At 44.5% G+C, this 27,508-nt stretch overlaps 1 protein-coding gene across 1 annotated transcript; it reads left to right on the top strand.

Moving 5' to 3' along the window:
• The first annotated feature begins 168 nt into the window (after positions 1-168).
• LOC124132349 lies at positions 169-27,508 on the top strand. Its single transcript, XM_048403233.1, has 16 exons — positions 169-476; positions 2,224-2,459; positions 3,094-3,158; positions 7,537-7,697; positions 8,340-8,443; positions 9,388-9,600; positions 10,553-10,639; positions 12,677-12,767; positions 12,929-12,980; positions 15,235-15,344; positions 15,673-15,842; positions 16,980-17,089; positions 18,488-18,629; positions 21,775-21,858; positions 23,789-23,898; positions 26,618-27,508. Exons 1-16 carry the CDS (start codon positions 176-178, stop codon positions 26,664-26,666), a joined length of 2,085 nt encoding a protein of 694 aa, XP_048259190.1. The 5' UTR covers positions 169-175; the 3' UTR covers positions 26,667-27,508.

Below are 27,508 nucleotides of genomic sequence, written 5' to 3'. Positions count from 1 at the left end.
GGAAAGGGTTTATAAATAAAGATTTACATATATTTTCATTTTTGTTATATTATATCAATATTTCATACTTTTTGTGCTATGCAGTAATATGTTTTAAGATGTATACTCTGAATAGTACTTTGGAATCAAATCCATATTTCAGTTTTACAAATACAGAGTCACCCTATGTTTAAATATGGCGGAAGATATGTTGAAATTGCTGTGCAGTACAGCCAAACTTGATCGGGACAAAGGCTTACAACAGCTGCAAGAATTTCTTAAAAAACAAAATGTTGATGATGTCAGGGAATTTGAAAACAAGCTTGTTGATTTGATGTCAGATGATGACAGTACGTGGGAAAAGAAGCATGGGTCCCTTATGGCCGCAAAGACGATCATGGACAGTCAACACTTTTCAACAGAATATGGGAATAGAGTTCTTCAGAAGTCCCTCATTCTCTTGGATGACAAGGAGTATCGTGTTAGAATATCAGCAGGTAATAAAACATTATTCATGATTGTTATTTTAGCTTAGGTAAAAGATGGGCAAGTAAGCATGTTATCAGTTTGTACCTTGGACTATTAACATGATTAATCACTGTTGATCAAGTTGACCACATATTAATCCAAACTTATCATGATTATCAATGATGATAGTGATATTTATTTTTGACAATCGGTAAGTCTTATTGTTGAACTGATGTCTTACAACTGGAATACAAATTTACTTGAAATATATATTTACACATTACAGGCCTCAAAGTTGCAACTAAAACGGTAGCCAATGTGGCCTAAATTTCAGTTTGTCTACTGTCTAAAATTCAGAGGTAGCCAAATGACTACCTAGAAAAATATATTGTGGCAACTAAATTCTATTGCTACTCATCTGTAGACACAAAAATAAATAACAGCTGATATTGGAAAACATATCTGCTGATAATTGTACTCGCAAATAACTCCTTCTAAAGTCGACAATGAACCAAAATACATAATTATTAATGTAATTAGTAGTTTAATTTAGTTGACAATGCACATTGGATAAGCAAGGATATACCTATATAATCTAGTAACATAAATTGCATCATTCTTCGAGTCACAAATAACAATAATCAAGTACAGTTTCCACTAATATACAATTTCAAGACTAGTGCTGTTACTTGTACATATTATAGTAGTTATTTGATAAAGATAATTTCAAATGCTTTTGGCTTCCAACAATATTGGCTTGACTTCTGGATTTTACCACTGGCTACCTGGAAGAAAATACTTGTAGCTATATGGCTACTTGGTAAAAATTTAAACTTTGAGGCCTGCATTAAACATGTTAAAACAAATTTCAATCCTATCAAGATACAGGCCTAAAACCTGCTTTTTTCATTACCTACAGTAGATTCCTCCTTATCATGATCTGTTCCATGTCAACAGGACATAATAAAGTATTCAATAAAATATATCACATTGACAATAACACGGTTAACATGGTTAAGTCATAACCAAAATATTTTGCGTTATCATGCGTAGAACAATTCACTAACATTATGCATTGATTAGCGTATGAATTAGCCAAATTATGATAAGGCTGTAATTGGCTCGCTCTGTAACTTGCTGTTTGGTTTTGTGATCACCAAACTCATGAATAGGGGGCGGTCGGGGAGCCTAGTGGTTACAGCGCTTGTTCGTCATGCCGAAGCCCCTGGTTCGATTCCTGACATGGGTACAAAGTGTGAAGCCCATTTCTGGTGTCCTGTGCCGTGATATTGCTGGAATATTGCTAAAAGCAGCGTACTCATGAATGAATGAATGAATGAATGATTGAATGAATGAATGAATGAATGATTGATTGATTGATTGATTGATTGATTGATTGATTGATTGATTGATTGATTGATTGATTGATTGATTGATTGATTGATTGATTGATTGATTGATTGATTGAATAGGAGTGTCTGCCTTCAACTGTCCCATCACAATAGTTGCCATCTTTTCCATAAAAAAACTCAGAACTTTGCATCTTAAGATGCTTGACAGGACCATTGTGTTGTTGATTTTGTGACGTGGATAAAAAGGTTTCCCCATGTTGACGTAAGCCATTCGTAAGACTGTTAATCAATGACGAGCCCATCAAACCACCTGTTTTTGGTGTCAGATACTGCAACAAAGACTGCACTCTAGAATGAACTCTGCACGTCTTTGTGTAAGTATTCATTGACATGCTCATTTATGCTTGCCTTTTTTTTTGTGTAGGTGAAGTGATTGGCTCGTTATGTAGAACAGCAGGTGCAGACATTTACAAGCAGGCCCGAGAGAAAGTCTTGACTGGGATACGTGAGAACCTGGAAAGGCAGCCACTAGATGGAGAAACTGGAGATGATAGATGTCAACAGGAGAGGTTGATGGAGAAGCTTGTACCAGGATCCATACCCCAATCCCCGCCCCCATCCCCGCCCGTATCCCCACTCCCAGCAGGGCAGCAGCGAAGGGTGAGATATCAAACTACAGTGAAACCTTCTTAAACAGGCTGACCCTGCTGCCAGTGAAATCTAGATTAGGAAATGTCTGTATAAAGGAGTCATTGTTACAGAGTAATGTCCCTTTGGATACTTATAGACGTTCCCAACACGATCGTCTGGAAGGAAGTTTTGCGGACGAAAAGGGTGGGGATAAAAGAGACTTCATTCCATTTATCATGCTGTATTCCTGAATTTTGGAATAAGGGTTATTCACTGGGTTCTATTTCAAAACAGTCATTAGTAATGCATTGTCACAGTTTTAATAAATGTTAAAACAATTATATGACATTGTTAAAAGGTTTTATGTATGCTGTTAAAGTACTGGGATGGAAAAGTGTGTCCTATAATAAGTATTAATATAAAAGGGATGGTATTCCTATGTATTGCAGTAATGCATATTTTACTCACTGTTGAACTTATCAGGATGATTAGTCCCACAGTCTGTTGGAGCCACTTCAGGTGAAATCCAGAAATATGTTGACTATGTTACTTGATCGCTCATATCAATCAAAAACTAAGAACTTGTTCAGGTTCTCTTCCTTGTTAGTTAGTTGTTTTTTAATGCATTTATTTTACTTTTTCAACCCTATGTCATGTTCCACAGAGAAACAGTGCTGAGCAGATCTTCCATGACACTGCAGGCTGGAAGTCCCTGGAGACGTGGATGAAGTAAGACTTTAGGTCTTGTCGATAAAGATGCTTTCATGGTTCAGTGATCAACTTCAGTGTGTTGACTGGCTCACCTGAACAAACAAAATTGGAGCTTTACTGTAGTACTCCATCTTCCGTCCTTCATTAACCCCCTGGAGGGGATTCTGGATTATGATTGGTCCCACAAACTATCATGCCATCATACGGAGCTACTTTGTGGATTGGGTGGTCAGGCCTGGGGACTTTGGTGATTGTGTTTCATTGTATCCCGAAGGCGTGGATTGTAGCTTATAATATCAGTCATTTGATTATCTGGTCCAGACAGGAGTATTAACAGCCCGCCATCATAAAGCTAGAATATTGCTGAATGTGACATTAAACAACAAATAAAGAAACAAATCCCTGTTACTTCTGGGTTCATTTAGTGGCTGAAATGTTATATGCTTGTTGATATTTAAACATGGATGTGAAATTGTACAGGTCTTAATTGGAACTGAATTGTTAAATTTATCAAGCAGATGAAGATTTAAGGGGTTGGGTTGTTATTAAACATGCCAGCTTCTAGATTTTCATCATAATTGTCGTTGAAGAAGGCCCCATGAAAAGGTCAGCCACAATACACAATTAGGCACTTGGCATCAATCATGTGATTATATTAATTTTTTAACTTATCCTGCATTACTCCGTATTGCATTTACTGCTGTCTTTTGACAGAGAGACGAACTGTGTGAGATCCAGCTGCTGAAGAAAGTTGTCCCAACCAGTACAGGAAGCAGCGCCCTCTCACAGTCGGCACGTGACCCGGAAGTCATGACGTCACATCAAAACACATAACTGCTTTGTCACCTCCACGGACGGACGTACTTTGTATCCCTTGTGGAAATTAAAGCTTATTGTTTCTATATTTTGCGTGTTTCTACATTCATCGTATGCTGCTACATTGTTACCTGTTTATGGGCTGTTACCTTAGGGTCTTCCCATTCGTAACGTTTATCGCTCGTTTGTGGCTCTAGTCACAGTAATTTATGGGCGCAATGTTGTTCCCGCCATTTTGTGTCTTTCCCGCCATTTTTGCCATTGACCACATGGCCACGTAATTTTGTGTTCTGCGTTTTGAATTCTTCCTTTGGCTTGGGTAATACATCAAGTTTATGTATTTTGTTTTTGGCGGGCTTCAAGCCTTGCCTTTTTCGCTACCTTTCAGCGTAATTGTTTCCTCTCATAAACTTCAATAAAATGCAAAGTTTTTGAGTTACATTATGCTTCCCTTTGTGGTTGTGCCACATGGTTACGTTTTGCTTGAATTCCCGATTTTCTGCCTCACTGCACTTGTTGCCGTGGGAACAAATCTGGTCGGGGCCGCCCCTTCTGCCGTGTTTGTACGACACCCTGTGCTTTCACAAGGCAGTGCCTATGTTGCAGTCCTTTATCGCTGTGCTCCTTCAACTCGATACGAGTATCAAGGACACACCTCACTCAACGTGCTCGTCGACCCCCTGATATGGCTTACAACTCGGAGACTGCGGTCTTTCTACACCACTCTTGCCGTCACCTTTATCGACAACATCGCCCCTTCCGGTGATGCCCGTAACGGGACGGGTCTTCCGTCTCCTCAGCCATCTACATTGACAGCAGCCACGCTCAGCCGAGCTTCCCAGCGCCTCCGGCGCTACCAACACCACCGGCACTCCCAAGAAGCAACACCTCCGGCGCTCCCAGCGCCTCAACTCTCTGGCGCTCCAGGGGCTCAGATCAACAAGCTGATTATCTCAACCGATCTTCTGCTTCGGCATAAGGGGTGCCATCGGCAATCGCCTCTCCGGCGCTACTGACATCTGCTTCTATTACTGACATCTCATAGATCGTCACACAGGGAAGCAAGGTGAAACAATTGTCTGCTCCTGTCGCTGCTCTCCAGTAGGTCTTCGGGATCGTTTCGTATCGTTCAACTTCCTGGGAGGAATCTTTTCAACCAATAGACATTTGGTCTGATTCATCTTGCCCACTGGTGACGTTCTCCTTAACCCCGCCGTTTAAAGCACCATGCTTTCGGAGAGATGACCTGTGAGTGTCCATCGAAACAGAGCTTCTGGTGGACAGCGTCTGTATCAGAACTGGCAGATCTTCACTGTTAGGCTCATTTAGCCTGTTTGACCCCTTCGTCATAGGCTACCGGGTACCCACTTCTCGGGATCATGGTTGACTGGTCTCGCATATCACAGTGTATCATATCACCCTGCACTGTCCCCGCCATTCGACGACGACATCCACTCTCTTCTTCGTCAACATCGCCGACACCAACGCTCCTCTACCCTGCCCTACTGCAGCGTTCCTCAAAGAGGCTCTACCTCGGCGCTCCCCGGGTTTTCCACGGCGCCCCCGGTGATCCCCCGTTTTTTCACAAGACTTGGGTACACCACTTGTTTGTCTACCGCACAGTTCATTGAGGATTGTCTGCCTGTGGATGTTGCACTTCATTTCCGGCTCTAATACAGCTTTCTCGGCTACTGCGCAGAGTGATTCACATGTCACGTGTCAAGTACTAGGACGGTCAACAACTCCGACCAGAATTAGGTCAACTGACCATGGTGAGCAGTGCAATGTATTTCTACAGATTGGTTTGCATGCTTACATGTATGCATGGTGCAATCACTCAACCAGATGCCTGTCACAAGCCATCCATGCACAGATGATGGAAAAGATAGACCTATGGTTTGATCTTTTAGACCAAGACACCTTCATATCTTCAGCCTTGGCTTCCAGACACAGCATCGATTTTATACTTCGTTCCACGACCGTTCCATCGACCCCTGTTGACTATTTGCCTTGTATGTCGTCCTTCATCGTCACCTCGATATAAGACCAGGACGCTTATACGACGCTCAGGGGATGGAAACGATCACATTACTTCGTGCAGTACGGTGCGATCTACCCGAACCACAGTTTTACAGATTTCCTCATTCTCTTCTAGACATATTGCCTCGTAACTACTCGGTTACGTCGATGCCTCTGCGGTCGAATGTGAAGCTGGTTTATTTCGTCTGGGGTTTGGTTCGCAGGCGAGCACACCTCTCCACGTATCGTCCCGACGGTACACTTTCGGAGAGCCCTGTTGCTGACTTTTCAACTTTACAGTCTTGTAGACAACCTCATATACCATGACTTCCCTCTCTTCCACTGCCACTTCCACCTTGTCAGTGGCTAGTGTTCTGGGCTTGCCCACACCAGCCCACGTTGTGACCGACTGTGATCCGGAGATCAACACCATTGGCACAGCAACAGCCTCGAGATAAAAGTGCTTATCCAGGACGTCACTTGCTGGCAGAGAATTCTCGGTCACGCCCTGTTGATCATGTCCATTGACAACATCACCATAGTGTGGTGTTTGAGGAACCAGGGTACTCTCCACTCTCCATCCCTGCTAAACCAGACCCTCCACTTCCTCGACTTGGTAGTCAGCCTGGACCTGTACTTTAAGAAAAAGGAGCTCGTCTTGGTTGAGAGCATGTTCTGGCACAGGCTTTGTCCAGGCCTAACTAGGTTGCTCCCACTGGATGGAAGCTCCACCCAGAGGCCTTCGCCAGACTATGTCAAACGGTCAACGCACCAAACATTGATCTGTTTGCCACATCTCTGAACTGCCAGCTGTCGCCTTACATTTCACAGGTGCCAGATCCGGCCGCTGTGGCAGTCAACGCCTTCAGTTGTTCCTGGGAAGGAATACACGCGTATGCTTTTCTGCCTCCAGTTCTCCCTCCCATGGTTCTTCAGAGATCCAGGCCACTCGGCACCTGACACTGATTTTGGTCGCGCCTTGGTGGCCGGCCAGAAGTTGATTTATCTACCTCCGAAACATCGCCAGAGACAGCCCCTGGAACTTCCAACCTTCTGCTCCATCCACACAGTCTGTTGCCACACCCTAATACCCGCATGGTTTTGTCTGCACGCCTGGCACATCTGCAGAAAGCCCCTTGAGCCAAGGGCTATTCGGCTAGAGCGGCCAAGTCTATTGCTTCAGCCCACCGTCCATCTACACGGGGACTGTATGATGCGCTGCTTCCTGTACTGGTTGGGACAACTTTCTTCAGCAGCTGAATCTCACACAGTTCGTCTCTCTGTCAAAAGACAGCAGTAAATGCAATACGGAGTAATGCAGGATAAGTTTACAAATGTAAAAGATATTTAGATTTTACTAATTTTTGTGAATGATTGCTATCTGAATGAGGTCTGCAGTCCAGGATCCAATTGTATTCATTTATTTCAAATGTATTGTCACTTACCATGCCTACATTAATTTCATGACAAATTTTTGAATAGGGGTTGGCACTCGCATTAAGTTGGTGCTGCAGTAATGTCATGATATACAGTATTTCACATGTGTGTAATTGTTCCCCAGATGTCTGCAAGCCGCTATAGAAGGCTGTGGCCCAAGCTTCAACTCCTTTGTGGACCAGGAACTGCTCGACCTTATCTTTGCTGCACTCGTACACACCAACCGCTTCGTGCGCGAGACTGGCTACTACGTGTGCTCATCTCTTGTGGACTCCGGTCCTAAAGGTAAGAAGCGGTAAATAGGAATCAACTCAAAGATGCAGACCCCCACTGGGTCATGTCAGCGGTAGTTCATCGCTCTTAGCACGGGGTCATCAATTCGCTGTGCAGAGTTGTGTCCCTTGGGCACTGCAGAAACCTTTGATCGCGGGTTTGGATCCTTTTCTGGGTTTGTCACTACCATACTCGTATTCGTGGGTTTCATCAAAGTTGTAAACGTCTAAGACCTGCATCGCTTCAGACTTTCCTCCCACATTAAGCTTGTTAAGCTGACATTCTGTGATATAACTGGAATACTGTTCAAAGCGGCTTTAAACACAGCACACTCACTCACTCACTCACTCACTCACTCACTCACTCACTCACTCACTCACTCACTCACTCACTCACTCACTCACTCACTCACTCACTCACTCACTCACTCACTCACTCTCACTCACTCACTCACTCACTCACTCACTCGTACACTTGGATCAAGTTATCAAGATCTTTTGTTTCTAAAACTGAAGAAACATCTGTCATATTTCACTGAAATAGCTATACTTTTTCATATTCTATGAGAAAAACCTCTTCAGATTTACACAGAAATAACTTGTAAAAGAAGTGTGGTTTCTCTTTGTGTGTAATGTCATTAATGACTTATTTCAGAAACCAAAGAGGATGAAGGACAGGTAGAAGATAATGCCATCTATCGCCATGGTGATCAGTTTTCAGAGTACTTGGGGAAGGGCCTTGCTGACAACTGGAGCCAGGTAGTTATCTAGATCTTGTGAATGCATTATCAACTTGATGAAGTAACTCGTATCCTTCATCTGAATGTGCTGGAGACATTATAACTATAGCTATGGTTACATCAGGCATATCAAGCATTTAGGGAGAAGTTGAAAGTTCAATGTAGAATATATACTGTAAATCGTGAAATTATGCGTCTACAAAAGAATGCGACCGCTGGCCCCTAGCCATAAATGCGACTCAATATGAATGCGACACCCCCCTCCTCTCAAGCATCAGTGGATTTATATCTAAAGAAAATGTCCTGTCAGGTTTACAGGAGAATCCTCACCTTAATCAAACCTTACATTAATCCAACCACACACCAAATAGCACTGCTTATTAGCGCTGAGTAAAGTACTTCTGCTAAAACAATACATGCGCGCTGGCTCGTGTCGGCCTTTGACACAGTCGCAAAGAACCAAGACGCCGTGTTGCGTGGGTGGCGCCTGTCTGGACTTGCAGGTGTGATCAGTGATGACATAAGTGAGTAGAACTCTTGTCTTGACCCCGGCAGTGACAATTCACAGGATGTAATTAGTGTTTGAATGACATTGTTTATATACTTGCTATAAGTGCTGCTCAATAAACAGTGATGTGGAATACATTCTTTATTCTTATCACGTGATTTCCAAACTTAACACACTAATCCTGCACGAGACAAATGGTGCATCTTGAGTCATGGATCTAAGACATCACATGAGATGCGTTCATGAACGTTGGTTCATGCAACATACCAGTATGTTTGTTTGTGCATCGAACCAATCTAATATCTCTTTTATATAGGTAATTCTTCATACATTAACCAACATGTATGGTATCTGCATTTCTCTTGTCGCTGAGTATATTACTTAATTCAGTTGGAAGGTACTCCTTGATGTGCCACTTTACGGGAGTTGACAGCATGTCCCTTACTCCTCTACAGGTGAGACTGGCTAGTTCTGTGGCGACACGGAAGTTCCTCATGAAACTGTCTGCGGAGGAGGCGCGGGAGAAGTACTACTCCTGCCTGCTGCCCCGCATGTGTCTCAACCGGTACTACGTGGCCGAGGGCGTCCGGATATACTCGCAGGAGACGTGGAAGCTTATCACACACGGAGTGGGCAAGTCACTGGTGGAGAAATACATCAAGAATGTGGTATGGACTTCTGTACTACCCTCATTCTTCTTCCTTTTTGTGTAGGGCAGTCGGGTAGCCTAGTGGTTAAAGCATTTGCTCGTCTGGGTGCAATGTGTGGAGCCATTTCTTGTGTTCCCCACTGTGATATTGCTGGAATATTGCTAAAAGGGCGTAAAACCTCACTCACTCACTCAAGATAACAATTAGGCAACAGTCTCAATATGAAAAAGACTTTTACGACAGCTTCAGAAGTTTATACCGTATTGAAGCAGAGGCATACAGGTACGGGAGCCTTTGAGGGCCATTTTTTTCCTTTTATTTCTTGAAATTTAAAGATAAGCAAAATCTTGAAATTTCAACTAAGTATCTTGAAATTTCAACTTATGTTTCTTGAAACTTCAACATAGAATCTTGAAATTTCAACATGGCATGTTGAAATTTCCAGATACTAAGTTGAAATTTCAAGTTAAAATCTTAAAATTTCCACTTAATATCTGGAAATTTCAAGGTTATCATATTGAAATTTCAACTTAGTATATAGCTTGAAATTTCAACATAACATCTTGAAATTTCAACATAACATCTTGAAATTTCAAGAAAAAAGCCCCAAACCAAATGGCTTCTGTTTACGGAAGACTCCTGGGACTCCTCCAATATATCAGGGATTAATTTACAATTCCCCACTAAGCACCCTTGGACCCCACTAACACTCGGGTTCGATTCCCGACATGGGTACAAAGTGTTAAGCCCATTTCTGGTGTTCCCCTCTGTGATATTGCTGGAATATTGTTAAAAGCGGCATAAAACAAAACTCACTCACATCTTTTTGTTTAATTATTTATGAAAAAATATCCCAAAACATACTGCACTTGTATTATTATAGTTTTAAAGCTTGAAGGCAGCAAGATCACAATCAGTGATATAGTCGTGGAGATGTCTTGTGATGTATGATGTCGTATTGTGCCACCAGGTGGAGTTCTACATCGCCCAGACTGAGGCTGACAACCATGCAGTGCGGGAGGCTGCATGTGCTTGCATCGCAGAACTCGGCTCAAAGGTTAGATATGTTTATGTGATCCTAATTGCACCAAAACTCAGACTGGGTGCTTAGGTAACGTAGTGGTTAGGGATTTTGTTTCTCACACCAACCACAACCTTGTAGTTAGATGATGTGGTGGAGGCAGAAAGAGATATGGCTGAAGGCCGGGAAAGGCAGGGAGAGATATGGGTGAAGACAGGGAGAGATATGGGTGAAGGCAGGGAGAGATATGGGTGAAGGCAGGGAGAGATATTGGTGAAGACAGGGAGATATGGGTGAAGACAGGGAGAGATATGGTTGAAGGCAGGGAGAGACATGGGTGGAGGCAGGGAGAGACATGGGTGAAGGCAGGGAGAGACATGGGTGAAGGCAGGGAGAGATATTGGTGAAGACAGGGAGAGATATTGGTGAAGGCAGGGAGAGATATTGGTGAAGACAGGGAGAGACATGGGTGAAGACAGGGAGAGATATGGGTGAAGACAGGGAGAGATATTGGTGAAGACGGGGAGAGATATTGGTGAAGACAGGGAGAGACATGGGTGAAGGCAGGGAGAGATATTGGTGAAGACAGGGAGAGATATTGGTGAAGGCAGGGAGAGATATGGGTGAAGGCAGGGAGAGATATGGGTGAAGACAGGGAGACATGGGTGAAGGCAGGGAGAGACATGGTTGAAGGCAGGGAGAGACATGGGTGAAGGCAGGGAGAGATATTGGTGAAGACAGGGAGAGATATTGGTGAAGGCAGGGAGAGATATTGGTGAAGACAGGGAGAGACATGGGTGAAGACAGGGAGAGATATGGGTGAAGGCAGGGAGAGATATTGGTGAAGACAGGGAGAGATATTGGTGAAGACAGGGAGAGACATGGGTGAAGGCAGGGAGAGACATGGGTGAATGCAGGGAGAGACATGGGTGAAGGCAGGGAGAGACATGGGTGAATGCAGGGAGAGACATGGGTGAAGGCAGGGAGAGATATGGGTGAAGGCAGGGAGAGACATGGGTGAAGGCAGGGAGACATGGGTGAAGGCAGGGAGAGATGTGGGTGAAGGCAGGGAGAGGTATGGGTGAAGGCAGGGAGAGATATGGGTGAAGGCAGGGAGAGATATGGGTGAAGGCAGGGAGAGACATTGGTGAAGGCAGGGAGAGACATGGGTGAAGGCAGGGAGAGATGTGGGTGAAGGCAGGGAGAGGTATGGGTGAAGGCAGGGAGAGATATGGGTGAAGGCAGGGAGAGACATTGGTGAAGGCAGGGAGAGACATGGGTGAAGGCAGGGAGAGATATGGGTGAAGGCAGGGAGAGACATTGGTGAAGGCAGGGAGAGACATGGGTGAAGACAGGGAGAGATATGGGTGAAGGCAGGGAGAGATGTGGGTGAAGGCAGGGAGAGATGTGGGTGAAGACAGGGAGAGACATGGGTGAAGGCAGGGAGAGATATGGGTGAAGGCAGGGAGAGACATGGGTGAAGACAGGGAGAGACATGGGTGAAGGCAGGGAGAGATATGGGTGAAGGCAGGGAGAGACATGGGTGAAGGCAGGGAGATATGGGTGAAGGCAGGGAGAGACATGGGTGAAGGCAGGGAGAGATATGGGTGAAGGCAGGGAGACATGGGTGAAGGCAGGGAGAGACATGGGTGAAGGCTGGGAGAGATATGAGTTAAGGCAGGGAGAGACATGGGTGAAGGCAGGGAGTGATATGGGTGAAGGCAGGGAGAGACATGGGTGAAGGCAGGGAGAGATATGGGTGAAGGCAGGGAGAGACATGGGTGAAGGCAGGGAGAGACATGGGTGAAGGCTGGGAGAGATATGAGTTAAGGCAGGGAGAGACATGGGTGAAGGCAGGGAGAGACATGGGTGAAGGCAGGGAGAGACATGGGTGAAGGCAGGGAGAGATATGGGTGAAGGCAGGGAGAGATATGGGTGAAGGCAGGGAGAGACATGGGTGAAGGCAGGGAGAGATATGGGTGAAGGCAGGGAGAGACATGGGTGAAGGCAGGGAGAGACATGGGTGAAGGCAGGGAGAGACATGGCTGACAAGAGCTTGTGTTTGTGTGGCAGGTGGAGAAGACGGTGGTGAGCCCCAACATTCCCCAGCTCCTGGCTGCCCTGGTGGTGTGCTTCAATGATGACAGCTGGCCGGTCCGAGATGGTAGGTAGTCCCAGGAAACGTGGCACAGAAATAAATAGTGGATAGAGGTCATCTAATTGTCCCATTCCTGAAAATTGCAACATTGAAACCACAATATTACAATACCATGACCACAACCCATACCACCATTCTGTACATGGCATCTGACTGGTATGTTTCAGCTGCTTGTGTGGCCTGTGGGAACTTCATCAAGTGTTTTCCCGAGGAGTCCAGGTGAGTGAAGGAGCATGTTCATGGAAGAATGTCGTGAGACTCCATCAATAGAGGATTGCTGGGTATGTGCCTTGTCAAGTGTGTGATATTGCCACAGGGTTTGGGTGTTTGCATCGTCATTACTTCACACGTTCTGTGCACACTATTTTCCTCCATCACCTGTGAATACATCCGACCACTTTGTGGTGTAGTGGTGTCTGTCAATTTTCATTTAAATCATGAAATAAGGCCATTTATCATACCTCTCTGTCAGAATAATGACAGCTGACTGTCCACGTAATCTAGATAAAATACTGTGTATCCTGCCTTGAGGGGAAATAGATTCTTAGTGGGTGACTAAATCTCCTATACCCCGCCATAGCTAGTCAGGCTGCACATGGGTTTCTGAGAGATACATCCCTTTTTCCGAGTCAATGACCGTGATGTGACATAGCACAAGTTAACCTCAGCTCAACCGAACAGCTGTTTTCTATCAATTTTTAATTGATTTAATTAATTTACAATGTCATGTTAAAACATGTCGGTAAGATAAATCTGTTGTAGCAGGATCACGAGGGGAAGATGAGGTTTTACGTGTCCCTGGTTAGGTTCTATACTATAGTCCTCGGTAATTTACAATGTCATATTTAAACATGTCGGTAAGATAAATCTGTTGTAGCAGGATCACGAGGGGAATATGAGGTTTTACGTGTCCCTGGTTAGGTTCTATACCACGAGTCCTCGGTAACTTACAATGTCATATTTAAACATGTCGGCTCGTGGTATAAAACCTAACCAGGGACACGTAAAACCCCATGTACCCCTCGTGATCCTGCTATAACTTATATTGTAACTCCTCGATGTGAAATGCGTCCTACTCCATGTGAACCCTACCGTTGCCTGATACTGAAGCTGTATGTAGAGTACTGTATTTTCTTAGGTATAGTGCACACTTTTTTTCCAAAAAACACAGCTGTGTAGAAGGGGGTGCGCATTATACACGAAATAATGAGTTTTGATGTTTTTTTTCCCCATGGAAAGATATTACCGTGAGCACGTAACACCGGAAATACCATGTCAACAAATCCATACTGAAGTACGCAAAATCATGTAATTACACTGCCTGGTTATAAAAAATGTTCATTGTATATCTGGACTAATGTTTGTAACTTATTTCATTAATTTTATTCAAAATTCCTTTTAATAATGACTTAATTAATTTCAGCGAAATCGTGTGTGAAGCGATCTTCCAATTACACAACCACCGTTATTAACAGCAACCATGGTCAGATTACCGCTATTGACGACATGAAACAAACTTTAGATGGCCACAAGGTTGGGGCACATGTTGCATGAGACACACCATATAAACTGAGCACTCATTGGCTCCCCTCTCACTTGAACCATTCCCTGTCTTGATTCCTTGGCTATTGATAAATGGTCTTGTGTATTTCTTGTTGATGGGGGAAAGTATCAACCTATAAGTATTGACAATGGGCGTTTGACACATGAGAATGAAACATGTTAACCTAAATACAGTCAAGTCTCATTAATCCGACAATCGGCTTTATCCGACACTAATGATGGGAACCAATTAAATCAGTCTCGCACTCCAACACACCTAATTTGCAAAGAATTACCGAAATTACTCATTAATCAGTCTCCTTAATCCGACACAGTGATCAGCGTACTCCATGGTCATCTGCCCGTGAGTACACAGTCCGTGTTTTGATGCGAGACGAGTAGAGATAAACTGTAGAGATAAACTTGCTGGACAATAAACAATTGATGAACAATTAGTGTTTGTATCATTATCTATCGTGTAGTTGTCCGATTTTCGATCACGAATGTTGATACTTAATTTTGTTTATCCCACATACTCATTAATCAGACATAATCATATGCAACCGACCATAACAGGACTGTATCTAAGCACCATGGGTCTCCTAACTCTTGTCATCTCAGAAAATACATAATGCATCTCTCTCCCTTCTTCAATCCTGGTGTGGAAACGCCTCAGAACAAAGTTTCCAACTTAAAAAAAACACCTCCCCCAACACATCACGCACCAATCAATCCCATGCTACCCGACCTCAGCTTTCTTGACCACTTAGTATACCTTCCCAAGCCATTCTCTTTCTCATCGCCAAGGTGTCGAGGGTTGACTTTAAGAATTGAAGATTTTTGGTTGTTTTTTGCTTTGATTTACCTACGAACATTTCTTAGTTTGTGTGTAGAGATTGTCCGGGACATGAGAATGAGTTGTTTGTTTCAGAGGGACCATGCCGGAGCTGTATCCATTGTTCTTCAGCAACCTGGAGGACAACATCCCGTCTGTGAGGCAGGGCGCCGCCCTTGCACTGGCTCATGTGGTTCAGGCGTACGGTGAGAACTAGCCCACATGTTCTACAATGTTCAAGGACATCAGTTTTGCTAGGCTGACATGATAGCACTGCTAATTTACTGATTTCCATGTATAGCCTCATCCACTCTGTCCCCAACTAGTAGAATGTAAAGAAGTCATTGCTACAAATTGAATTTAAGGTCATCATTGCAACCAGTAGAATGTACTTACATTGCAACCAGAAGAAATGTAAGGTCATTGCAACCAGTAGAACGTAAAGTCATCATTGCAACCAGTAAAATGTAAGGCACCATTGCAACCAGTAGAATGTAGGGTCATCATTGCAACTTCTCCAACTGCGCTGTGTAGGTGAGGAGTCGATGAGTGTGATCCTCCCCAAGCTGAAGGCGGGGCTGGAAGGGGTGGAGCACCAGGCCGCATGTGTGGAGAAGTACAGTGGACTCGACAAGGGGCCGGCAACCTACGGGGTGGTCAAGCGTCTCCGTGACAACGACATGGAACTACACACTGATCAACAGGTTTGTCACACAAGTCTCATATCTTCTAAACCTAGTTTAGTAATGGTCAGAATTGCATGTACCTTTTTATTTGATTCATCCATACTAGTAATGGTGATTATTCATATGGTTCAAGAGCACTGTTGAAGAAATGAACATACTATGGTAAACTTGAACGTATTCAATTCTAAGGGGAAATCGGCAGCCATTGTTATGTGCATCGATGCATTGACTATTGATAGATCAATGTTTTCATATGCAGGGTTTGTGTTTGGAAAGGCATGTTAATTTTGAGGCATCAAATGGAATTAGGCATCTTGTTTTGACCTGTCAGAATCAAGCATTCTTCAGTTTGAAGGTAGAATGCTTGATAAATAATTACAAATCATTTAAAAGGACATGAAAATTGAGCTTTACAAAATGAATTTATAAAGAACTGTCAGGAAGTAATTATTATCAGAACAACAGAACACTCACAATGAGTCAGTGTGTCAGTGCGACACAATCATGTGTCAGTAAAACCTCGCAGACTCTCATGTCGTACGATGCCATCTAGTTGTCACTCAGCTCCAAATTAGAATAATATATCTAACCTACAGTTAGACAACTGTGGCAGTGCAAATTGTAGGCAGACAGGAGGCGGGTAGGGGCTAACAGGGTCCACGAACTTACCCCACAACATGATAAGACAATAGCACCAACAACCCAAGAAAAAGAAATAACACTGAACACCAAATGTTTACAGAACTATAACATATTCTACCCTATTATCATAACCATAACATGAGATGTGCAGTAAAGTAGTGCGCATGTAATGGTAAGTAACCGTGTGCTATATTGGATTACGTTGTTATTACCTAGTATAAGGATGTTTTTTATGTGTTTTTTTTTTAAATGGAAATAAAAGCAAAACGTGCAGCAGACTTTATGATGATGCGGGCGGTGCCTGATAACCAAGACTATTATTTTTTTAGCCTAATGTAAATATCGTTATCACCCAATTAGTTCAAATGGTAACAAGGTCATTAAACCTTACGACTAACTAATAAATCTTAAGTAAAAGTTATGTACATATTTATAAATACTTGAGCCTGTCACACAGCCCCAAATATATAAACACAGCCGGTTCATGTCCTAATTGTATGGTTTTGTTTCCAGATGTATTCCTGTGGCTCTCTGGCGCCAAAGATGGGTCGGGGCTCTCGAGGGGGAGGTTGTATGGACCACAAGTTCCGGAAACCTCCAGAACCTTGGGAAATGGCTGATGGGTAATTACAGGAATTTGCAGAATATTGCTAAAAGCAGAGTGAAACTCACCCACTCACCCCAAAGTTGTCTTATTCGTCTAAGGTGTTGCAACTACTGTACAGAGTTGTCTCCCTTAGCTTTCCCATCTGCCATGATCACTTGGCTCATGTCAGCCCAACAGTATGACGGCCAGCAAAGGGAGGAATCCAAGTTGAACTAGTTTTATGCACATGATACATCACAACCTGTTGGCGGTTCAGATTGTTTCCGTTTCCTTCAAATCAAAGTGAATACTATATTCGACATAATAAGTGCCCACAGCGATATTTGCTAATATTTTGGCTAGTGAACAATCCCAATTAGCACCCTTGCAAATGATCAATGTACACAAAACACATTTATTTGTGTATAATATGCACTCGTATGTCATATGCACACTTAATTACGGGCAATTAAATTCTGGAAAAATATATCTGGCATGTATAATACTCACAGACTTTTCTTTTGTATCATTTCAGGCTGTCTGCATAAACCATGAAATTTACAATCTTTTAACTCTTTCACCAAAACTATATTCTAATAAGAGCCCCCTATTTCTAATTTTGAGATCACCCTGGGCGTTTATTACGTCTAATACGGTACCTAATTTCTGTTTATCACAGAATAACCTGTCTTTGAAAGTAGCCAGCTTGTTATGTGAACTACATGCGGCGGGATATAGCATTAAAAGGTTTACAATGAATGTTCATGAATACCCATGCCATATCAATACTCCAATACTACTGCCCCAAGTATTATGTAGGAAGCGAAATAAGCCAAGAGGACCCGAGTGCTGGCATGTGGGGAGCATTCCAGTACCCTGTTTGTTTGTCTGTTAAATGCTGCACTCAGCAATATTCAAGCTATGAGACGGCGGTCTGTAAATAATCTAGTCTGGACCAGACAATCCAGTGGTTGATATCATGAGCATCGATCAACATATTTGAGATATGATGACATCAACCTTGTCAGTGAGCCTGACCAGCCAATCCCATCAGTCGCCTCTTATAACAAGCATAGTCGCCTTTTTCAGCAAGCATGGGCTGCTGAAGACCTATTCTACCCAGGATCTTCATGGGTAGTTTGTTGTAAGAGCTGACTAACATGGCGACGAGAGGGTGAATGTGGCCATTGCGTGTCCTGATGGCAGGCAAGTTTGCTCATGCTATTAACCCTGGTTTACCTGATCCATTGTTGATAGGCCACCATGCTATATTTGGACTATTGCTGCTAATGTAAGCGACACTGGGGTTGTGAAGAATGTCTGCAACATGCATCCGATGCATCCCCCATAATCAGATGGCGTCCCATGATATGCCAGAAATACTTGTAGAAGCAGCTTCAAACCCGAACTCACTCACTTCTTGTTCTTCCTCCAGATGTGTCCACCTGTTGGCGGAGTTATCTCCCCAGCAGCCTCATCACCAGAAGGTGGTGGAACTACTTTCTGTGATGTCACAGACGGCCGACAGACATCACTACACTCAGCATGTGGCCTTCCTAGAGACAGTGTGTAAACAGGCAAGTCATAGTACTGGGTGCTGGAGGGGGTGCTGGGCACAGGAAGGGGTGGGAGAGCAGGTCACAGGAGGGGTTGGGAGAGCAGGTCACAGGAGGGGGTGGGAGAGCAGGTCACAGGAGGGGGTGGGAGAGCAGGTCACAGGAGGGGTGGGAGAGCAGGTCACAGGAGGGGGTGGGAGAGCAGGTCACAGGAGGGGGTGGGAGAGCAGGTCACAGGAGGGGGTGGGAGAGCAGGTCACAGGAGAGGTGGGAGAGCAGGTCACAGGAGGGGTTGGGAGAGCAGGTCACAGGAGGGGTTGGGAGAGCAGGTCACAGGAGGGGTTGGGAGAGCAGGTCACAGGAGGGGGTGGGAGAGCAGGTCACAGGAGGGGGTGGGAGAGCAGGTCACAGGAGGGGGTGGGAGAGCAGGTCACAGGAGGGGGTGGGAGAGCAGGTCACAGGAGGGGGTGGGAGAGCAGGTCACAGGAGGGGGTGGGAGAGCAGGTCACAGGAGGGGTGGGAGAGCAGGTCACAGGAGGGGTTGGGAGAGCAGGTCACAGGAGGGGGTGGGAGAGCAGGTCACAGGAGGGGGTGGGAGAGCAGGTCACAGGAGGGGTGGGAGAGCAGGTCACAGGAGGGGTTGGGAGAGCAGGTCACAGGAGGGGGTGGGAGAGCAGGTCACAGGAGGGGTTTGGAGAGCAGGTCACGGGAGGGGTTTGGAGAGCAGGTCACGGGAGGGGGTGGGAGAGCAGGTCACGGGAGGGGTTGGGAGAGCAGGTCACAGGAGGGGGTGGGAGAGCAGGTCACAGGAAGGGGTGGGAGAGCAGGTCATGGGAGGGGGTGGGAGAGCAGGTCACAGGAAGGGGTGGGAGAGCAGGTCACAGGAGGGGGTGGGAGAGCAGGTCACAGGAGGGGTTGGGAGAGCAGGTCACAGGAGGGGGTGGGAGAGCAGGTCACGGAAGGGGTGGGAGAGCAGGTCACGGGAGGGGGTGGGAGAGCAGGTCACAGGAGGGGGTGGGAGAGCAGGTCACAGGAGGGGTTGGGAGAGCAGGTCACAGGAGGGGGTGGGAGAGCAGGTCACAGGAAGGGGTGGGAGAGCAGGTCACGGGAGGGGGTGGGAGAGCAGGTCACGGAAGGGGTGGGAGAGCAGGTCACGGGAGGGGGTAGGAGAGCAGGTCACGGGAGGGGTGGGAGAGTAGGTCACAGGAGGGGTGGGAGAGCAGGTCACAGGAAGGGGTGGGAGAGCAGGTCACGGGAGGGGGTGGGAGAGCAGGTCACAGGAGGGGGTGGGAGAGCAGGTCACGGGAGGGGTTGGGAGAGCAGGTCACAGGAGGGGGTGGGAGAGCAGGTCACGGGAGGGGTGGGAGAGCAGGAGGGGTGGGAGAGCAGGTCACAGGAGGGGTTGGGAGAGCAGGTCACGGGAGGGGTTGGGAGAGCAGGTCACAGGAGGGGTGGGAGAGCAGGTCACAGGAGGGGTTGGGAGAGCAGGTCACAGGAGGGGGTGGGAGAGCAGGTCACAGGAGGGGTTGGGAGAGCAGGTCACAGGAGGGGGTGGGAGAGCAGGTCACGGGAGGGGGTGGGAGAGCAGGTCACGGGAGGGGGTGGGAGAGCAGGTCACAGGAGGGGGTGGGAGAGCAGGTCACAGGAGGGGTGGGAGAGCAGGTCACAGGAGGGGGTGGGAGAGCAGGTCACAGGAAGGGGTGGGAGAGCAGGTCACGGGAGGGGGTGGGAGAGCAGGTCACAGGAGGGGGTGGGAGAGCAGGTCACAGGAGGGGTTGGGAGAGCAGGTCACAGGAGGGGGTGGGAGAGCAGGTCACAGGAAGGGGTGGGAGAGCAGGTCACGGGAGGGGGTGGGAGAGCAGGTCACAGGAAGGGGTGGGAGAGCAGGTCACGGGAGGGGGTAGGAGAGCAGGTCACAGGAGGGGTGGGAGAGTAGGTCACAGGAGGGGTGGGAGAGCAGGTCACAGGAAGGGGTGGGAGAGCAGGTCACGGGAGGGGGTGGGAGAGCAGGTCACAGGAGGGGGTGGGAGAGCAGGTCACGGGAGGGGGTGGGAGAGCAGGTCACGGGAGGGGTGGGAGAGCAGGAGGGGTGGGAGAGCAGGTCACAGGAGGGGTTGGGAGAGCAGGTCACGGGAGGGGTTGGGAGAGCAGGTCACAGGAGGGGTTGGGAGAGCAGGTCACAGGAGGGGGTGGGAGAGCAGGTCACAGGAGGGGGTGGGAGAGCAGGTCACGGGAGGGGGTGGGAGAGCAGGTCACAGGAGGGGGTGGGAGAGCAGGTCACAGGAGGGGGTGGGAGAGCAGGTCACAGGAGGGGTGGGAGAGCAGGTCACAGGAGGGGGTGGGAGAGCAGGTCACAGGAGGGGGTGGGAGAGCAGGTCACAGGAGGGGGTGGGAGAGCAGGTCACAGGAGGGGGTGGGAGAGCAGGTCACAGGAGGGGGTGGGAGAGCAGGTCACAGGAGGGGTGGGAGAGCAGGTCACAGGAGGGGGTGGGAGAGCAGGTCACAGGAGGGGGTGGGAGAGCAGGTCACAGGAGGGGTGGGAGAGCAGGTCACAGGAGGGGTGGGAGAGCAGGTCACAGGAGGGGGTGGGAGAGCAGGTCACGGGAGGGGTTTGGAGAGCAGGTCACTGGAGGGGTTGGGAGAGCAGGTCACGGGAGGGGTTTGGAGAGCAGGTCACGGGAGGGGTTGGGAGAGCAGGTCACGGGAGGGGTGGGAGAGCAGGTCACAGGCGGGGGTGGGAGAGCAGGTCACAGTACTGGGTGCTGGTCACAGGATGTTTATGTTAAGAACTGTATATTAAGGTTGTCCTAAGATCATGTTAGATTACTATACTATATAGCCCACACCTCTTTGATTTGAGACTTGTTTCGTCGAGATTGAAGCTGATAGACATTCCAGATTAATTTATGTCCGAGAAACTTATCATCTGGACCACCATAAGAAGAAATACAAAATGTAACTTCTGTATTAATAGCATTCATGGAAACAAAGTATTTGGACAGTTTAGAATCATTTGTATGATAAAGAAAAAGACATTTAAAGTAAAAAAATAGATGACATTTGGTAAGGTCATACATTTCAAATACACTGATGGTTGAACATTGTCACAAATATTTGGACAGCTCACAAATATGTTGATCTTAACAATCCCACCATCTTGTTTCAGATTCCTAATATTGCCAAAGGTTTGGGTAAACGGGCCTTCAAGCCTCACCTGGAGCAATTCATGGACTCTCTCTTCTACAGCTTGGTAAGTACCGGTGAATTCTTGGCTGTGACTCTTCACGTGACAAACATAGATTCACTGCAATGCAGGTTGACAGAGCTGGTATAAGAGCTGTCACTTTCATGAATCATTTTCGCTGTGAAGATCCGGGTTACAATTGGTCTTCAGCAACTGATGCTGGTCGTATGAGGCGAGTTACAGGATTGGGTGGTCAGGCTCACAGACTTTGTTGATGCATGTCATATCCCAATTTTGTAGATCAGTGATCATGTTGCCAAAATCTCGATTGTCTGGTCCAGACTCGATTATTTACAGACCTCTGTCTTATAGCTGGAATATTGCTGAGTGCAGCGTTAAACAACAAACAAACAAACAAATCATGGCTTTTTTTAGTGTTTGATATGTGTGCAATGTGTAAATTCTATTCTTGGTACCAGAACTGCTTTGATTGGATAGATTGTTGCAAATGACCCATCCTTGATAATCCAGTGTAGTATATCTATTGTTTTATGATAAATGCCTTCCACTCATTCACCACCATACCTTTGTTTTGAGTCCTGGTCAAATGACATAGTCATACCGAAAGACATTTAAAGATGGTACTTGTTGTTACCCTGTCTGGCGCTCTGCATTAAGGGGCTAAAATGAGGACTAAGTGCAATAATGTTGGACGCGACATTAAACTCCATTTCACCTCAAATGACACATCGTTAAAAATAGGCCTTCGTGAAATTCTTGATTAAAACAAGCAGTGAAACGACTAGTGATTGACATCATAGTATGAAGTCTTAGTACTTTGGATAACACCTTTTCAAGCAAAAAATTATTTTGTAAGTATCTCCTGATTGAATCAGTTATATCAAATCTTGTTACGAAGCCTTGATTTGGAACGCAGATCTATGCTGAACGTCTGTTCAGAAGAGGTGTTTTGATTGGTTGTTGATTACAAGCTCATGAGCAAGTTAAATTCTGTGCTGTGTCCAAAACAAATCTATGGTTTAATCAATTAAAGACTCCAGGATATATATAAGTCGCAATAAAGAACAAAGCATGGTTTATTTCACACTAAAACATTTTTCTATCATGACGTCAGTCCTGGAGATTCGAACATGCTCTCGCAACTTGTTGATGTCGTATGTTTGACGACGTTATTTTTTAGAGGGGAGTGTCTAGTGAGTTGTTCCTCATAGATGTATCTCGGCAACGCAGATAAACGCGATGGCCAAACGATCCCATCTAAAAGCAGGAGAGATATGACAGTCAGTATTTAGAGAAAAGGTTCAGGTAATCAAAGAAAGGATTGCAAGGTTATGTGGAAAATACACACTTGTGCATAAAATGGACTTTTCCAACATTGCCGAGGTCGGATTCTGTTGAGGGAGTCATCATTATTAAAATATGGGTGAACATTTTTAAAGCGTGTACATTGTATCATCATCCTTAAAAAACCTGTACAAAATGTTGATATCTCAAATAAGAAATACACGACTCATGGTCGTTGTTTATCGTACATTAAAACAACTCCCACAATCATTCATTTCTTAAATGGAATAACAAATGGAATGGAGATCTGATAAACTGGATTATCGAGGATGTGTAAGTTCATACTCACTTCAGTAAAAACCGAGAAAACCAATCACCAATGTTGTCACACATGTATTCCAACCTAATTTGACATTTTAGTTTGTTTAACTTTGTATTGTATGCTCTGTCAGCACAAGTCTTTTACATTTCTGACACCACTTTCGTTGTCTCATTGATTGAATTGTCTGAAGTGTGGACCTTGATACGAATTCAGGGGATAGTTTTCAGGTCTTGAATACATCCCATACTGTAAAAACATTTTGTTAAACTTCATTCAGATAAATGTGCTCCTGAGACCTGTAAAAACTTCAGTAATAAACAGCTCACAGAGGTCACAACTGTGAGCTAACTGCAGTCTGTCTGTTCTCAGTCATGTGACAACATCCTGACGTCGACTGCGGCCACTCAGTGCCTGTCTCAGCTCAGCACCTTCCTTGGCCCGAGTATCCTGCGGGGCAGAGTGGAGCAACACAACCCGAGGTCAGCTGTCTTTCAAACACTACGATCTTAATACAGTTAGAAATTGGCACTAGTCCTGGAGTCCTTGCCAAACTGTCCAATAGTTAAGGTATCAAAAGGACTAGTAGAAATTGGCCATTTTTAAAGAGTTTGCTATATGTTTTCATTTCAAAGACAAGTGTACAAAAACTGTTAGTTTCTACGGCTGTTAATGTTAGTGTGATCATTTCTAGTGTTTGTGTTCAGATCTAAAGACGCCATACCCGTGCTCGTAGGTTTCACCAATGTTACATCCAAGACCTGCATCACTTCGGGCTTTCCTCCCACGGAGTGGTTTAGGTGAATGAATCACTGAACGCAGGTTGATTTGTTGATGACAGTTGTTTAATACAGAAGCATAAATAACTGAGGCCCTGTGAAAATAAATACACAGAGTTAAAATATGCACACAATACCTACACATACAAATAAATCATTACATTATAACTTATTAACAAATATTAGAATCTTATATATGATCATATACATTGTTATGATCCATCGTAATTAGTTTTATCTTACTTTACTCTAAATATTACAGGGGATTTATCATATGATAAATATCAATAATGGGAGAATGATGATAAATGCATTAATACATAACACACAATTTCAGTAAATATCAATAATGGGAGAATGATGATAAATGCATAAATACATAACACACAATTTCAGTACCGGTACATATCACTATAAATACATTCAAAATATAAATGTCCTCACCAGGTGTATGGCACTGTGCTCTATGATGTCACAACATCAGACATTATAGCTAAAATGGATAGAATTATCATTAAACCGCCCGCACGTTATCAGAAATGAGCGGGCCACTGTAACTTGATAATGCCCTCATATTGCTTGACGACGGGCCATTATCAAGCCCGTTGTTAGGTGACGTCATAGGGTAGAGAAAATGACGTCACGTATTATAGTGACGTCATCTGGTTTGTTCTATGACGTTTCAATATTTGTAAAATGTGGTCAGTGACATTCGTGTTGATTGCAGTAAATGTTTCAAAACCGATGTTGTTGTTTCCCTTTATTTGATAACAAATTTCATCCATTTTAGCTATAATAACGGTAACGCTCTTTTTCAGGGCATTATCATTTGCAGAAGCCCTCGGTCTTTTCAACTGCCCTCCTTCGTTGGGCAGTTAATAGAAAACCTCGGGCTTCTGCAAATGATAATGCCCTGAAAAATAGCGTTACTCTTATATCATTTGCTTTACCGGGACACACCTGAACATAAATATATATATATAACATGATTACAGTGAACATATTACATCAATATGTTTACATCCTTAGGTATATACAATAACCCTAAAATATATATTCTAATCACTCACCTCATCATACAGACATACATTCATACATGTGCAGTTAGGTGCAGAACTTTAATTTACAGGTAAATAGCTCCAGTCTATCAATAAATGTACTCATTATGCCTAGTTACACAATAAGTTAAGTAATATCAACATGAAAATGCTTGTTAAGTATTTAAGCAAATTTAGCCTAACTACATTTACCTGAATACGATGACTGATATGATATATATTTATCACACCTAACAATATAAGTATTATTAAAAGAAGTTAAGAAACCATACATATGCACCTTAACAAACCCTACAAAGCACTAAATAAGAACACATAAATATACAATTCAAACAAACTAACCTGTGACAGTTGATTGAATTATTTCAGAGAACTTGTCTCCAAGCATAGTCAAATACAAGTGTGAATATAAACTGACCAGTCCCATAATGCACCCTGTCACTGAAAGTAAGGGGCTTGGGCTAGACAATAGAGACCAGAGAAACAATAGAGAAGGCAAGCGCAAGGGTGACTGTGCTATTGTATTAGTGAAGCAGGTTAGATTGGAGGGTAGACTAAAACTTAGGTATTAAAATAAGAGGTGACCTTAATTACATACTACTACATTAAGCTGACACGCCGTGATATAACTGAAATAATGTTAAAAGCGGCGTTAAACCCAACTCACTCACTCACTCACTCACTCACTCACTCACTCACTCACTCACTCACTCACTCACTCACTCACTCACTCACTCACTCACTCACTCACTCACTCACTCATTCACTCACTCACTCACTCACTCCTGCATACAGTTTAACAAATGTCATATTTGGGATAACACTTTCTTTGTAAAGTACAGAATATCGTTCTTTTTTGGGTTGAGTCCTGTCCGGGATTCGAACCCACAATGCCAGAGTGCACTTTACAAAGTATATAGCAGCATATGGGAACAGTTTTTAGTATCACTATAAAGGTGTTACAAGATAACTAGGTTTACTTAGAAAGTGTTATCCCAAATATAACATTTGTTACATTTGACCACCTTCTAAATGGCAGTGTGTGTTCATAGCTTTCGGCCATTGGACATGTTGGAGTTTTACGCTTGTCAGAGGGGTACACAAAGTACGTGATCTAGACAAACAGTTGTCAGACTTTCATTTTTGTGGCCTTGGTGGCGGGGTTGGTTAAATCGCTGACTTTGTGTACTTGCGATTAAGTGCCTCACTCTGGCAGTGTGGGTCGAATCCCGGACGGGACTCAACCCAAAAAGGTACGAGAATCTGTACTTTACGAAGAAAATTTTATCCCAAATATGACATTTGTTTCATTTGACCACGTTTTAAATGGCATTTCATACCCACAGTTTGTTTCTTGGTTGTAGGTACCTGGAACAGTTGAATCAAGTCGCAGGACCTCCAGTGATAATGTGAAGACATTTTAAACCAATTCTGTGATCAAAGCTTCCACCTAAGATGACAATTTCTGGGGATACAGAAGACTCCTTTTAATCAAACATGCATGTTAAACAACATTTGTGCTCATGTAAACCACAGATATCACACAGTGTATGTTCAAACTCAGATGTCACACAATATGTGCTTGTATCAAACAGATACTGTAAATCTTGAAATTAACGCGAGTGTGAATTAAATGTGAAAAATGCAAGTGATCTTTGTTCGCATTAATGAAACTTCACATTTATATCTCCAAAATGACTATCAATAATAAGACGGCATCACTGCACTCTTTGGATAGCAGAAATACCAACTTGAATATAAACACAAACACTGTTTATTGAGCAGCACTTGTAACAAGTATATAACAATGTGAGTTAAAGAATAGGAATTACACAATAGGCATCCGGTGAGTTATCGCTACTGGGGTCAAGAGTTCTACCCACTCATGTCAAACTAGGCATCATTGACCACTCCAGCAGTCCAGACAGATGCCGCCATGCAACACTTTGTCAAAGGCGGAAATAACCTAACGCGCACTGTTAGGCTTAATCACATTCCTCAGATCTACAGCCCTTGTCTTGTTATCTGCCTTCAACTTTGTTGACACCTTCGCATACCAATCAGTGAACTGTTGGTTCAATTATTGTATTGCCTTTGAACTTCCTTAAGGCCAGTCAACAGAATAAACATATAAACTGTGTGTTGTTTTTAGGAAAACACTGTTTATTGTTTTTACAGAAGTGCTATAGTCAGTGCTAATAAGCAGTGCTATTTGTGTTTGATTGGGTTAAGGTAAGGATATGTATCATTCCACT

This window comes from Haliotis rufescens, unplaced genomic scaffold (assembly GCF_023055435.1).
Source record: "Haliotis rufescens isolate VD_foot unplaced genomic scaffold, xgHalRufe1.0.p SCAF_3, whole genome shotgun sequence".
In the NCBI taxonomy this organism is placed as follows: domain Eukaryota; kingdom Metazoa; phylum Mollusca; class Gastropoda; order Lepetellida; family Haliotidae; genus Haliotis; species Haliotis rufescens.
This window is presented reverse-complemented; position numbering and strand designations above follow the sequence as displayed.

What these genes read in the sequence shown, in the direction of transcription:
- LOC124132349 (XM_048403233.1), top strand. Translation starts at nt 176, where the DNA reads ATGGCGGAAGATATGTTGAAATTGCTGTGCAGTACAGCCAAACTTGAT. An exon ending in TCGCAGAACTCGGCTCAAAG is followed by an intron (nt 10,640 to 12,676) that starts GTTAGATATGTT and finishes TTTGTGTGGCAG; the next exon opens with GTGGAGAAGACGGTGGTGAG. An exon ending in TGTTTTCCCGAGGAGTCCAG is followed by an intron (nt 12,981 to 15,234) that starts GTGAGTGAAGGA and finishes TGTTTGTTTCAG; the next exon opens with AGGGACCATGCCGGAGCTGT.